Below are 15,207 nucleotides of genomic sequence, written 5' to 3'. Positions count from 1 at the left end.
AATGCACAACAAATTGAAAACGAATGCACAACAAAATGAGTACGAATATACAATAAACTGAGTGCCAAAAATTAAATATATTGTATATAATTTATCATTGAATTATTTAAATCAAAAGATCAAATAAGTTCATAGGGTTCTCACTTAATAATAAATTTTATTTTATCCTTAATATATATATATATATATATAGATTGGATTAATTGGGAATTAAAAATGTGCGTGTGCCAATGTGTGCATATGTTCCGTATATATATCCGTATTATCTGCAATGCAAAAAGCTTCCAGTCATTAACGCCAAAGCTTCCTTGTGAAAACTGACAGAAGCATTGAAATTGGATACCGAATATGTTGATTTCCGCCTCCCCTTAGCCCCATGCGGCGGAGAAGGCAGAGCACCAGCACACCAAAAGCCGGCCGCTGGGGACAACGACTTCCCCTGCCTGCCCTTTATTATGCATTCCAAACCGTACCCGTTTCCTCCCCGTACCATTTTAACGTTAGTTCATCAGGTTAATGGGCCAAACAACATGCCGGGGCTCGCCGCCGTGAAGTAGGGCATCATATATCCTATATGGGCTGCGTTCAGGGCAAGGAAACGCCGGCGAGGAGGCTTCAGAGTTTGAAACAAGAATATGATTATGCCCGCCCTAATCGGAGAGATAATGTGAATAGGGTTTCAAGGCAAGAAGGGAATGGGAATGGTAGGGAGAGAAGGATTCAAGATGTTGATGATCAAAGAGGTATAAACAACAATAATAATAATAATAATAAAAGCAATCTCAGTAACATTAGTAGTGTTCTACAAAGGCTTCCGCCTAGAAAAATTGGAGGAGATGAATTGGTGGATGGGTGGCCCAAATGGCTTGTTGACAACATTCCTAAAGATGTTTTGGATGGTTTGCAACCAAAGAGTGCAGATTCTTATGATAAGCTTTCCAAGGTTAGTCTCCACTCCATTTTCTTTACAATTTTACTATTCCAGAATGTTTTTTTGTTTTAATTAAAAGTATAGGTATGTCATATTAAAGTTTCAATTCCATGTATCATTTTTTTTAGCACTCTATTACATTGTAGTATCTGTTCATCCATACTTTTTCAATTCGGTGAAGCACAAAGAGTACTCTACTGAGGCTCAATTTCATAACTTCTCATAGAAAAGAGTCACTACATGCCATTTGAGTACAAGATGTTTGGCAATTCCATGTATCATTTATGATCCTAAAAATGAATATGAATGTGGAGTTGATGAAATTGGTGGATATATCATATGTGCAGGTAGGGCAGGGAACATACAGCAATGTATATAAAGCTAGAGATAGGAATAGTGGGAAAATTGTTGCCCTGAAGAAGGTGAGGTTTGATACATCAGAGCCAGAGAGCGTGAAGTTCATGGCAAGAGAGATCATAATACTGCAGAAGCTGAACCACCCCAACATTATAAAGCTGGAAGGGGTTGCCACTTCAAGAATGCAGTATAGTCTCTACTTGGTTTTCGATTTCATGCCTTCTGACTTGTCAACAATCATCACTCGCCCTGATGCTGCACCCCTCACTGAACCACAGGTCACTTTTATCTCCACTTCTATCAAAACCTTTGAACATTCCAGTGCCATTTAGCCCCTTCTAAGGGGCGAAGAACGCTATCCCGTCATAATAATATATAAGCGATATAGTTTAAACAAAACGGATAAGATGTGATCGATATTGAGTCTTTGCTAAATCTAGTTAAAGGGGTTTTACTATTTCATTAGTTAGTATTACATGTACATAGTTGAGTTTCCTTGGAAGTGAGTAATGGAGACTTGCTTCTTTTAAAGAAGACAAGGAAGAGTGGGAAAGATAGAAAGGAGGCTTTGGGCTAGATAAGTCAAGAGTATTAATCCCAATATAGCCAATGATGGTTTGGGAAGATAGCAAGACCAAAGCCCTCCTTACCTATGTCAAAAGGGCCTATTACAAACTAGTTTATGTTAAGCCCATAGATCACATGAAAACTCAAATTATACCATGGACCAGGTCTACCTTGCATTGTAGACCATGATCGAAAAATAACCTTCAGATTCTGTATAGGTGACACATTTTGTACATGTAGCTATCATATTATGTGTCAGCAATTATCAAGTTATTTGTTTACATGTACAGAAACAATTAATCATAGGTACAAAATTTGTTTAGAATGTACAGAATTTTTGTATCCGGGTTCACACTGCATATGAACCTTGGTCCATGTATAACAATTGAACATAGCTGATGATGGTTTGACAAAATGGCAAAGCAAAAGCCCTTGCAACTGACATAGATTTGTTTTTAGGCATTTACTCAAAAAGTATCCTACAAATATAGTATTGTAACTCATCTCTTTTTTCATAGTTTGTGGGTGACCCATATGCAGGTGAAGTGTTACATGCAGCAATTACTCTCAGGGCTGCAGCATTGCCATGAGAGGGGAATACTTCACAGAGACATCAAAGGATCCAACTTGCTGATAGACAAAGATGGGAGACTGAAAATTGCAGATTTTGGGCTTGCAAATTTTTTCCAGTCCAAATCAAAGAAGCCTCTCACCAGCAGAGTTGTGACGCTGTGGTATAGGGCGCCGGAGTTGCTGTCTGGCGCCACCGATTACGGCGTAGGGGTTGACCTTTGGAGCGCCGGATGCCTTCTCGCCGAGATGTTCCATGGCCGCCCCATCATGCCCGGTAGGAATGAGGTAACATTTTTTTACTAAATTTATAACCAAACAAAATCTTGTATTTTTGTCTAAGTATTGATTTAATTTAATTAAACCAAAAAGTGTAACACAATGACCTTGTTAAATGGTTGTTAGCTAATTGAGTTAGAAGGTATGACTAGTTGATAAAATTAGCTGATTGTAGAACTGTATTTTTGTAAATTAGCTATTAACTGATAGCTTATAATTTCTTTTTTAAAAAAGCTAATTTTAGTAGAGTTACAAAAAACTAATTAGTCAAACACTTATATTGATTTTTTAATCAAGTCAAACAACTAATAATGGTCAAATAAGTTCAAATTAAATGATAAGCTAATTATTTTACCAAAACAGAGTGTGTATATATTTGTAAAATGATTTTAATATTTAATTATTGAATAAAATTAAAATAGATAGAGCAACTACACAAGATATTCAAGCTATGCGGATCTCCCTCGGAGGATTACTGGAAGAAGGCGAAGTTGCCGGCGAGCTTCAGACCGGCCCAGCCGTACAAGCCTTCTTTCCACGTGGCGTTACCTGATTTGCCTGAGTCTTCCTACGGCCTCTTGTCAAAACTCCTCTGTATTGAACCTGCTTACCGTGGCTCTGCTGCCTCCGCTCTCCAAAATCAAGTCAGTTTTTTTTTTTTAAATTATTATTACTTAATTTCTAATTATATATACTTAATTGCTAAATAACAAAATTTATATATTTTTTGCAAAAAAAAAAAGTTCTTCCGAACGAGTCCATTAGCTTGTGATCTTTCTGGGTTGCCCGCCATGAAGGTTGATGTGGATGTGATCAACTCTAATGATCGCAGAAGGTATTTATTGCATCTCATTTCTTCATTTTTAGAAATCATATATTATTTTTAGAAAAATAAAATAAAATTACAGGAGCAAGACATCAAGAACGAAACAGTCTCGCAGAAGCCGTGAAAAGAGTGAGAGAAGAAGACCGTCTATTACTGACCTTGTTAAGGAAGAGATTGCTTCTTCCAAAGAGGTAAAATCTCAAATTCTCACGCTTTATTTTATTAACAAAATCAAATATCAAATATAGAATTATGTTTCAAGATTTCTTCTTCTTTTTTTTTTTTTAATAGTTTTTTGTTTATAAAATATGTTTAGACTACTTAGAACAGTTATGCCATGGACCTGGGTCCACCTTGACTTGGGTCAAAATACACAATTTATATATTGAATATTCACAATTTACATACTAAAATGTTTACAATTTAAATTGTGAACGTTCAGTATGTAAATTGCGAACATTTAGTATATAAAATTGTGAACATTCAATATGTAAATTGTGAACATTTATTAAGTAAAAATTGTGAATATTCAATATGTAAATTGTGAACATTCAGTACGTAAATTGTGAACATTTTTAGTAAGTAAAAATTGTGAATATTCAGTATGTAAATTATAAACATTCGATATATAAATTGTGTATTTTTAAGGTGGATCTGGGTCCACATAATAATTTGCCGACTACTTGTACTCCCAATTTTTACTCTTATCCCAATAAAATGAGTTTATTTTCCTCACTTTTACCCCTCTCAAACTAGGCCGTTAAATATAAAAATTGTCAATTTGACGCATACTATTTAATTTTTCTTGTTCAGTTTTTCAACCAACCTAAATCAAAGAGTATAAACAAGATCAGTCAAGGCGAATAGTAGGTATCGAAGAGTCTTTTTGTGTTGTTTTTTGGCCTAGATTGACTAAAAAGTTGAACGAGGAACTAAATGTAAAAGAAATTTAATAACCATGTATCAAAATCGAAAATTTGGAAGGGGTATGGACCAAAAGTAAAAAATTACAAACAACATGCAAATTTACAAACAGTTGGCGTGCATAACAAGTGCACTTCACCTGCTAACGCTTTGGCGGTCAGGAAAAGCAAGGAGACTCAAGCATGCAGAGCCAAGAACTGGAGCACAGCGCAAGCAGCAGTGCTTCTTCGATAAGCGTGAAACGCAGCGGTAGAAAAAGAGAGTACCCTCCATCGCCGCCTGGTTTCAAGTTCCGGAGCTACGACGAGTCGTCGAGGACTGAGGCGCATCCCAATGCCCTCAAGAACATCAAGAACTACCCCATCTTGCTTGCTTCCATTACTGAGGCTGCCAAGCATTATGAAGATAATAGGCTGGGTTACCGCAGATCCATCTCCACCGTCGATTTCAGAGACAATGATCTTCAGAACATCTCTAAGTTCTTTGGCATGGAAAATCATCATTGAAATTAAACCACTTTCTGCTCTGTCAATTCTCTCTCTCCTTTTTTCTATCAACCATGTATACAAATGTTTAGTAAGGAGTAATTAATAAGAGCAACCTCATTAAGTTATTTTGATTTGGGCGGATCGCACATATGGTACACTTTACGCGCACCAAAATAGATTAAGTTTAATTTTTTGGGTGGACTTCACGGGAGATATTCAAATTTCTCTCTTATACTCTCTTTCTTTCACCTTATGTTTGGCCCAGTGCCGGCCCTGGCCATGTCTGGCCAGGGCCTGCGCACAGGGCCCCCAAATTTTGGGGGCCCCAAATATTGCAGATTATATGTGTAGCTATGTACACATATACTGCATAGTTACGTTATGTGGTGACTGTGCCCCCAATTTTGGGGGCACTTTATTAAAAAAAAATTATTATTTTATATTTATGTTTTATATATTAGTGTTGGTGTAACTTATGTATAAAGAAATCAAGACGGTTTAAAATTCTAAAAAGTTTACATTCCTAATTCTTAACGACTTGATTTACATATAGAGTTATAGTCCTATAAATTTTAGGAATTGAGGCGGGCTTATTTGACTATTGTAAAATTATTATATATAAAGAGTCAAAAATTACTCTTGTTCCTATTAGAATGCATAAACACAAGATTTGTAGGAACAACTCAGGAATTCGATCTCGATAATCGTTAATTTGAAGTGCGTGGATTTGACATACTCAATTTTTGTATTCTTCACGATAAAAAGATGAAAGTATGTAAGTTAAATATTTTAATTATTTAATTTTATTCAAACTTTTAAAATTATTAATTCACTAACTAACCCTAGGTAGGAATTTTTTTGATAGGTGAATAACAATTTAATTTTTTGTATTTTGATTCTGCAATTGAAATATCAAATAGTCTAGCTTGATTATTTCCATTACTGTTGTTTATGCATAAAGAAATTTTTTAAAGTTGAAATTGTTGAAATCTGACTATGGTCAAGTATATTGTAAGAAAGACTCAATGGACTAGTGAATGATTTTACATCTCAATATGTCTGAAGAAGAAGAAGAATGTCACTTGAAAAGTGAAAATTTGAATGATACATTTTGTATAGACTATTATATATTTTGATACAATATAAATATCTTTTATATATTTACAATTATACAAAAAAGGGCCCAGGGTAAATTTTCGCACAGGACCCCAATTTTCTTTGGAACGGCCCTGGTTTGGCCCCACAAAAAATTCAAAAAAAATCACAAATGGTGATGCTCTAAGCAGTATGTTGTGCTGTTTGAACCAATCAACTAGAAATAACTTAGTAATTTGTATCAAATTTTTGTGTCATATACAAAGCATGACTTTATATTATTGTACATACATAAAATAAGAGATGAAAGCTTTTAAGGGAAACTAATAATCTCAAGATCAGAAAATCAATGTTCAAATCTCTTCCTAGTCTGGTACATCAGCAAAAATAGTAAAATACTAGTGCCAACCTTGAGCAGAATAGGTACAACATGGTACACTAATCATAGACACCAAAAACTGTTATATGAGGTGAATTGGTTGGCCCTATATATATTCAATATGTTAGACTGATCATATACACATATCTACAAATTTACAACAATTTAGTTCTCTTATTAAAAGTCTCGCATGTATGTCACTAAACTACGAGGTCTTGAGCAACAATTCCAATTTAAAGTCAGACCGAGGGCTGGCCAAAGAAATCAGCTCCACATTCAATGTCATCAGTTTTGATGCCTCCGGATTGAGCCATTAGTATTCTGTACACTCTCTTAGAACAAATATCTCCTAATCTTCTAGTGTCGCCTAGCAAACCTTCTATTCTAAGATCTGAAAGCAGAAACTCCTTTTCATGTACCTGAATATTTGTTTAAGCATATCAAGCAATCACACTCCTTTTCGTGGAAGAAATACGAGACGTTAAAAGTCAATGTGGTGTCAGTCCTATAGATCATTTGATCATTTTAGGGAAAAAAAAAATAATGTAAATAGAGTACACTTTGATACTTACTGATTTATTTGGGTCCATGTATACACTGAGGAGAGATTTCATTGTTGGATATTTCTTCCATATGGCAATGGCGAATCGTGGTTGTACCTTAGGAATAGCCACCAATGCTTTCAACCTGCATGAAAAGAGCAACCATTGTATGGCATATGGATCAGTAGCCCACAAGGGGAGTCATCATTAAAAGATCACAAAATCACGAAAACTTCATATTAACACCATAAATCTGTAACTCGACCCCCACCTAAGACTATGCAACTCTTTTAGTGTAACATTGTGATTAAGAGCAGTTATGGAAAGCATGAAGATATGACAAAACTCTGCATAATTCTTTGCTTGAGGGTTCTGTTCAAATGGGATTACATTGGTATTTGGTAGACAATCTAAACTTCAATGAAGACTACTTGACATTTGGTGTCTATGAAGAAAGTACTCACCATGGGCTCTTCTTTATCAGATTCTTGTCAACACAATCCTTGGGAACAAGGGACCCGTTTGCATTTACTGATAGTCTAGATAACTTCTTTCTGAAACAAAAAGATAATTAAAAAGAAAGACAAAATTTTAGAAGCATGCTTGATAAGAATTGAGGCAAATATATTAAAATCTCTGTTGGGGGTTTTGGGGGGTGGGGGATTCAGAAGAATCACGAAAAAGCATTATGTTTCAGGTGATAGTGCAAAAAATATAAGTACCTGTATTGGCAAGATGCAAGACTACTTGTTAAACCTACAATATGTTCTGCTACTTCTGCTTCATCAATGCACTGCCTTGAATGTACACCAACAAACTGAGTGGTTAATTTAGCCAAAACCTGAAACAAAAAGTCAAAGTTTAGAAAGTACAGTAGAACATCAAGTTATAATCACAATCATAAGATATTTCTGATACATGCATGCAATTATGGCTTTCCCAACCTCCTCAATAGGTGGGCGTTTCCAACCAGTTTTGTTGCTGGGATCCTTGTATTGTGCGTGCTCCCTATTACAGCAGTCAAGAAATTGTCAGATTCATTGAGTTCAGATATTTTCAAATAAAAGGTAGTTTGCACAATAAGTTGATTACATAAACACCAAATGGTAAATAAAGAGTTACTTTCTTAATCCATCAGCAGATAGAAAGGGATATATATAGTGATAGGTATATGACCTGACACCAACATCCAATCTCAATCAAGCAGACAAGATATGATTGGTGTCATGGTTCAACAGTCAACAGAGGTAAGAATTGGAAGATCATAATGAAACACTCCTTTTTAATAAAAGAAGAAAACCAGATATAGTACACTTGAATAACTTAGGAAAAGCAACCACCAATAATCATTCTTCTCAGCATACTATAATACAAAAAGCATTAAGAAGGCATATGCAATGACATGACGAAACAGATATACAAATTCACAATATATTAATGTATCAAACATGATAGAGCAATCCTAGCTTAATAACAAGTACAAAAAAAGAGTTAGACAATCCTAACTACCGAAGAAGTACAAAAAGAAAGTAAATGTTAACCTTTTATTAATGTAAGACATAAGCCTATTTGTGAGAAAGCATAGCGTATGTAAAGGAAAAAGGCTCCGCACTTTGGAAGCATGATCCAGGAAAGATCCATTCAAGACCAGGTTGCAGAACTCCTCAGCCTCATATACAAGTAACACGTACCGAATGTCGACTGGCTCAGATGCAATCTGAAGCACAAAACATAAGCTCAACAGTAATAAGAGTTTAACTGAAGCAAGTTTTGTGAGTTGGCTAGTATTTCTGGCAGAGCCTAAACTGTTTCCTGCACTTCATTTTTTTGGTAAGATTGATATAGTTTAATTAACTTAGGAGGTCTATTTCTTGTAAGATGTTAAGAAACTAAAAATGGAAGAAGCTTTGCCCTAATATTTCTGTGTATATTACTTCACTGCATTCTTCTTACTCCATACACTGATACACACACATATATATAGTCATGAGCTACACACTGCTCAAGACTATCACACTCCTCTTGGAATAGCACAATGCTCAAGACTGCACATTGCTTTAGGATACACATTGCTCTAGATTATTATTCTAACACTCCCCCTCAAGCTGGAACATAGATTTCAATCATTTCCAGCTTGTTACAAATATTTATCACATGAGCTATAAGCCTTCCCATCTAGAGTCATAACCTTCGAGACCAATACCTAAGTCTCGAATCTCTTGTTCAACCTTCGAATCACGCTGTGCCAAATCAGTACACAGCTCACTTTGTTGCACCAACAAAGCTTCCACGAAGCCAAAACAAGGCCAAACACCACAGCGCACCTGCCACTCACACCCCAAACCATTATCAACGCTGCCTAACACCACAGCGCACCTGCCACTCACTCCACAAACCATTACTTGCGCTGCCCAACTCCAGTGTTTTCCTGTTTTCTTGTTGCATGCACACAAACTGGTTCATCCTGAACCATTCTTCTTGATCCGTCGGCCTTCAATAACTGCCGCGGGCATATGCCAGGTCCGCACCTCTCCTGACACCCGTGTTGCCCATCACTGCAACACCCCTGATTACTCAGATTGAACAAGATACATTGACTCAACTCATACCCTATCATAGCTACATATGAGACTAATCCTTCATAAACTAAACTTAATACCAAATTAAACACACAAAATATAATAAACCAAAAACACAATCTACTGCCCAATTCTTCCCCATCATCTAACCATCAAAATAAAACCAAAACAACACAAAACCTGCTGCCCAACAAACCTACTACAAGCTTAACAACTAACTAATAGTCCTCCCTCGACACTTCCAAAATCAACAACACCATCACATCTATAGTCATAGCAGCTGGCGGTCATCACCAACCACTGCCGGAAAGATTCGCCTGCCACCACTGCTCGCTGCAGCTGCCTTCGCCGGAAAAGATGGAGGTCCAAAGGTCGCGTTGCTGTTGCTGTTCTGCTGCACCGAAACTGAGGAAGAGAGGGGGACAAAATCGGAAAAGCTGCTGAAGACGGGCAGCAGTGACACCATGATGGAATGGGCTCACTAACACGAGTCGGACAAGACAAATTTCTGCCGGAAACCTTGCCGGAAATAGCCTCACGCGCCCCCACGCGCCGGCGCTTGGTCGCCGGAGCTCCGGTCAGCGGAGGCGCGTGGCAGCGCGTGAAGGCTCCGTTCGCCGCTCTGCTTCCTTCGGCGGCGTCGCCTCTTTGCTCCGATCAATGCCCAGTAGGCTCTGATACCATGTTAAGAAACTAAAAATGGAAGAAGCTTTGCTCTAATATTTCTGTGTATATTACTTCACTGCATTCTTCTTACTCCATACACTGATACACACACATATATATAGTCATGAGCTAAACACTGCTCAAGACTATCACACTCCTCTTGGAATAGCACAATGCTCAAGACTGCACATTGCTCTAGGATACACATTGCTCTAGATTATTATTCTAACATAAGATGTGCTCAAGATTCTTGAGTACTGACATGAAAACTGGCTGGCATATACTTCAATTCTATGCTTTCCTTTCTTCAGCTTCCATTCTCCCTTCTCGGTTTTTTGTTCACCAAATCTACAAGTAAACATATTTTCTATTTTCCTTTATCCACTTCCCATTTTTTCCAGAAAAAATGCAAAATTTCTCCAGTTAGTAAAGGTATCCTAAGTTTTTTTTAGGTGCAACTCCAATCCAATACTAGCACATTGTAAATATAACATCAATAAGGCCGAACTTAAAAGTGGAGGCAAAAAAAAACCATTTTCTACTCTAGAATAGAGGAAGTGGGGAAGAACTAATAACTGCCTAACTGGTACAAATCATTCAAAAGAGACACTACCCCCATGAAGAAAACAGTCATGCCAACAAACATACAGTTAAACAAACAAACACATCAAGCACAATAAAATATCAATCTGGATGTACAACAATTCTCAGCCTCTATTTATGTCTAAAATTAATGCAAGTAGAAACATTTAAATTGCTAACATTTCAAGTTCACAGAGTGATGTGTAGAACTCCATTTTTATATCCAGATGCATCTGCTCAATATAAATGAACTATTGAACTCAAATCTTCATTCACTCTGGAGTAAAAGATTACCTCTGATAGTTGTTCTGGAATGGCCATAGTCCACAGAATAGACTTTTCAATTGGATTTGTTGTTATTCGATAAGAAAGACCTTTCTCTGCAAGTCTTGTTATTAAATGACCTGAAATGTTAAAGCAAAATCAATTAATGAGTAAAGGGTTAAAAAGTTCAATAAGGCAGACAAGATGACCAAAAAAAAAGAGAAGGAATGTTTTAACCTCCTATTGAGCCTAGTTCCACTACTCTAGTATCAATGAGAGCCACGATGGACTTTAGTGCAAGTTTTCCGTTTTCCCACTTCTGCTTTTCTTTTTGCAGCTTTTTCATCTCTATAGCTTCAGCCTTCTGAGCAGCCTTCTGCATTTTCTCTTGCTACATCATGATTCATGAACTCACATTAGTTTATAGACCATAGAAACTAAATCCCTCCCAAGTAAATTAGCATTAACTCAAAGACTTACTTCTTTTTGCAATTTCTTTTCTTCCTTTAAACGAAGACGTTCTTCCTTCAAAATCCTTTTTTTCTCCTTTTCTTCATCAACTTTATTTTTCCTACTTGAGTTACCTCTGGTTTTACTATTTGGTTTCAAAACCTTTTCAAAGGGCTCCAATCTGTCAATTTCTTCAGAAGGGCCACAATTTTCAAAGGGCTCCAATCTGTCAATTTCTTCAGAAGGGCAACGATTTTCAAAGGGCTCCAATCTATCAATTTCTTCAGAAGGGCAACAATGGTCCTGGATATACATCACACCAATGATTCTACAACTAATTAATCAATAAGAAAATTAAAAATTTAAAACAAAACAACTTCAAACAGCACTTTTCAGAATAATATTGACAATTACATGAAAATGCACATTTTAAAATTATCAAGTTAGCAGATTCAGAAGTCATAAGTCATAGCCTTCTGAGTTCTCTAATTTTTTCCCTTTTTGAGATAAATTATATGAGCAATGTGATATTATCTTATACTCAAGTCTCAATTTATGAGACATCGAATTAGATGATCCACCTAAATAAGAGCTTAAAATCAAAATCACACCACATCAAGCAGAGTTCATAAGTTCAAAACCTACTTGCTACCTGTCAACAGAGAAATCTGCATGCTTAGCCCATAAGAATTAATTTAGCCACATGTGAAAGGAGTGTTGATGATAATAAAATAATAAACATATCAACTTTATTTTCAGCAGTCGTAGTGGAGCACATGTATGGGATCTTCTATGATCAAACCTCCTCACCCCAGGTACACTCTCTTGGTTCATGGACTAGTCAAATAATGACTATTTACCACAGCTATATCTCAAATAAGAAGTATTAGAGAGTAGAGACCAAAACTACATGCACAATTAAATACGTGGGCTAAATGGATAGAAATCAATAAAATAAAATGAAATAAAACAAAATAAAGCGGTGCATTTCAGATGTCATTTCAAATACAGTTTGTTGTATAAGCTTGAACAGATTTTTTATTTTTTTTTTTCATTTATTAGGATTCCAGAACAAGATTTCAAGAATGAGAAATATTATATGAAAGCAAAAAAATTTAAAATTCACCATGCCCAAAAATAAAAAATTTTAAGCCAATGTAACTACGCTGAAGAAGAAACAATTTAACAGAACAATTTGCAAGTCAAGAGAGCATACCAAAGAAGCATCCTTTCGAAATGAAGTTGGCTGAAAACCACTAGCTGATACTTCCATAATATCAGCATTACCTGTGTGACAAAATTCTACATTTCAATTGAATGGCCTGAAAGTGAATACTGAATGACACTTTTTATTACAGAATCAGCTAAAACACATAAACAGTAGCTTACCAAGAAAACATGTGGACTGAATAAATCCAGTGCTCAATTTTGATCCACATTCCATTTCAACAGCGAAACCAATGCTGTCATTCTTTTTTGGGGCAAAAAACTCACTACCATCCTCAGACTCATTGTCAGAATCCAAACAAATCAACTTACTAGTTTCTGGCACAGAACAAAGACATAATTGGTCAAAAGAAACACATTGCATAAGGAATATATTCAAATGAGTTTTAATTTGTACAATATTCCAGCACATAGCCTATGGATTCACTGTTAGTTTGGAAAGAAAAAAATGCATTAAAAATAATGAACAAGAAATCTCTTGCACTTGCATTTAATGGAGAGGTGTAAGAAGCCAAACTGTGTTTCTTCCTGGTAATTTATGACTATTATAAATAATTTCACCATTAATGTAGATATTGCATATGAAAAAAAATGCCTTTCACCTGTAATGAGAGTGACAGTTTCCTTAAATTTGTTATGTTAACTACATTTAAGCTTACGCCAGATCATGGTCACTCTCTAATTTTATATGGTTCATACTCTCTTTGGTCTTTGTATCTCTCTTCTCCCAATTTGAATTGTTTTGTTCCCTCAAAATTTTTAATGCATAATTCAGATAAAAACATGGTTAGTCTTATACTTTTGGTGCCACAGTTCTACCAATCTCCTCTCCTCTCCAGACAGTAATATTGACACCAAAGGAAAAGAAAGATGCATCAAAACTTGAACCAAAACAAATGAATGCAATATCAAAATATTGAGATAATGAAAATAGCAACAAATTCAGCTTCTCCAAATTTAGACACCAACCACTCACCTGAAAATTTATGATTGTTCACAACTGAGGAAGCTAGGACTTGTGAACCCTCAGTGCCCTTGGAGCATTTAGCCACTGGAAAATCAAATCTTGATTTCTCAGATATTGGTGTCTCCTCAACCACAGATGGTCCTAAATCACGATCATAACGAGTGAATACTTTGGTTATCAGTATTTCTTAAACAACAACAAGGTCACATAACATAGAAAGAGCAAATGACAATTTTTAAAGACCAGATGAGAAGCATCAGCAATTACTGATAGCATTTACTTAATAAATCCAATTTACTTTTACATAATGATCAGGATGATTTGTAATTAATAAATTATCAATCCAATTTACTTTTAGGCTTAAAATAAGCTAAAACTGGTGTATTTTCCAAACTTAGGTTTAGGTTTAGGACCTTTTCTCTTCAGCAACTCATAACAATTAAAAAAAAAAAAAAAGAAGAAGAAGATAAATTCACTGAGAAGTCAAAATCGAATTTCCTGTCTGACTGAAAATAACAATGACATTACTGAAAAATAATGACCGGAAACACATAACTAAAGTGTGAATATAAATTTTCCCCAACTTCATATATTAAAGCAAAGAATAAAGAAAAAATGTAACTGACCTGGGGAAGTGGGGTATGGAATTGAAGAGGAGAAATTGGAGCATTTAGCAATGGAGAAATCAGGTTTCGATAAGTCGGAGAAGGGGGTCTCGGGCACGAAAGAAGGAGTCGAGGCGGATGCGGTGAGGCCCAGAGAGGGTTTCCCTGGGGTTTGGTCATCATCAATGACGAAAACCGTGGGGTTCGAGTCGAGCTCCGTCCTTCGCTTCTTCAAAGTGACTGCCAGTGGGGTGGAGAGGTCGATGGCGTCGCGTCGATAACGACCGCCGCCTGCGCCGCAGCGATCATCGTCGGAGTCGGAGTCGGAGAGGATGTCCACCGGGACCGGCTGAGACATCGGGAGATAAATGTGTTTTGGTGCGCTCGGTACTTCAGTTTTTTGAAATGAGGCTTTGGTTGCGCTAAGGCGGGATGCTTTCTCTTCTCTCTAAGTGCAGCGGCAATGGCAGCCGCAGCCTAATGGCCCGCTATAAAGCCCGAAGTTACTCTATTAGATCTAGGGATTTTGGGCTAGCCCGCTTGATTTAGGGCTAGTTCATTGCACTATCGAATTTTACGGTTCGAACTTTATTTTTTTGGGCCAAATTTAAACAATCTATATTCGATTTATGCTATGTACCATGGTCCACACATTTGTGTGAATCATAAAATAAAAATATATTTTTAATATATTAAAAGTACATGATTTTTAATATATTATCAAATAATGTATATGCAATACACAAATAATATACTTTTAATATATTAAAAATGTATATTGTATTATTGATCCACACAGTTATGTGGACTATGGTCCACACAATAATTTGGTTGGCCTTAACTTTGAAATATTTGCAGTATCTAAAGCAAAATGTTAGGAATAAGTGTAATTAGACTTTGATGATACCA

At 36.2% G+C, this 15,207-nt stretch overlaps 2 protein-coding genes across 5 annotated transcripts; one reads left to right on the top strand and one right to left on the bottom strand.

Moving 5' to 3' along the window:
• The first annotated feature begins 196 nt into the window (after window positions 1-196).
• On the top strand, window positions 197-5,067 carry LOC116020658 (probable serine/threonine-protein kinase At1g54610). Of its 4 annotated transcripts, none has more exons than XM_031261140.1 (7): window positions 197-943; window positions 1,279-1,566; window positions 2,396-2,713; window positions 3,127-3,348; window positions 3,448-3,539; window positions 3,620-3,721; window positions 4,344-4,529. In XM_031261140.1, exons 1-7 carry the CDS (start codon window positions 575-577, stop codon window positions 4,372-4,374), a joined length of 1,422 nt encoding a protein of 473 aa, XP_031117000.1. In that variant the 5' UTR covers window positions 197-574; the 3' UTR covers window positions 4,375-4,529. The 4 variants fall into 4 exon arrangements, with proteins under 4 accessions (XP_031117000.1, XP_031116999.1, XP_031116998.1 ...); XM_031261139.1 differs by having other exon boundaries at window positions 200-943; window positions 3,613-3,721; XM_031261138.1 differs by lacking the exon at window positions 4,344-4,529 and adding an exon at window positions 4,616-4,810 and having other exon boundaries at window positions 201-943.
• Window positions 5,068-6,354: 1,287 nt separating this feature from the next.
• On the bottom strand, window positions 6,355-14,808 carry LOC116020652 (crossover junction endonuclease EME1B-like). Its single transcript, XM_031261130.1, has 13 exons — window positions 14,320-14,808; window positions 13,703-13,834; window positions 12,889-13,044; window positions 12,716-12,786; window positions 11,530-11,802; window positions 11,287-11,440; window positions 11,080-11,189; window positions 8,500-8,675; window positions 7,903-7,966; window positions 7,681-7,799; window positions 7,423-7,512; window positions 6,989-7,103; window positions 6,355-6,835 (listed from the first exon to the last, which is right to left on the bottom strand). The coding sequence occupies exons 1-13, from the start codon at window positions 14,654-14,656 to the stop codon at window positions 6,656-6,658; spliced, it is 1,977 nt and encodes a 658-aa protein (XP_031116990.1). The 5' UTR covers window positions 14,657-14,808; the 3' UTR covers window positions 6,355-6,655.
• Between the last annotated feature and the right edge of the window lie 399 nt (window positions 14,809-15,207).

Source organism: Ipomoea triloba, chromosome 5 (assembly GCF_003576645.1).
Source record: "Ipomoea triloba cultivar NCNSP0323 chromosome 5, ASM357664v1".
NCBI classification, from domain to species: domain Eukaryota; kingdom Viridiplantae; phylum Streptophyta; class Magnoliopsida; order Solanales; family Convolvulaceae; genus Ipomoea; species Ipomoea triloba.
This window is presented reverse-complemented; position numbering and strand designations above follow the sequence as displayed.

Bases quoted from the DNA above. Each gene is read 5' to 3' on its own strand.
- LOC116020658 (XM_031261137.1), top strand. From the start codon at position 575: ATGGGCTGCGTTCAGGGCAAGGAAACGCCGGCGAGGAGGCTTCAGAGT. The intron at 2,714-3,126 runs GTAACATTTTTT...AAATTAAAATAG, and splicing joins TCATGCCCGGTAGGAATGAG to ATAGAGCAACTACACAAGAT. The intron at 3,722-4,615 runs GTAAAATCTCAA...TTTGGCGGTCAG, and splicing joins AGATTGCTTCTTCCAAAGAG to GAAAAGCAAGGAGACTCAAG.
- LOC116020652 (XM_031261130.1), bottom strand. From the start codon at position 14,656: ATGTCTCAGCCGGTCCCGGTGGACATCCTCTCCGACTCCGACTCCGAC. The intron at 11,441-11,529 runs GTAAGTCTTTGA...ATCATGATGTAG, and splicing joins AAAAGAAATTGCAAAAAGAA to CAAGAGAAAATGCAGAAGGC. The intron at 7,967-8,499 runs GTTAACATTTAC...CTGCTGTAATAG, and splicing joins ATGTCTTACATTAATAAAAG to GGAGCACGCACAATACAAGG.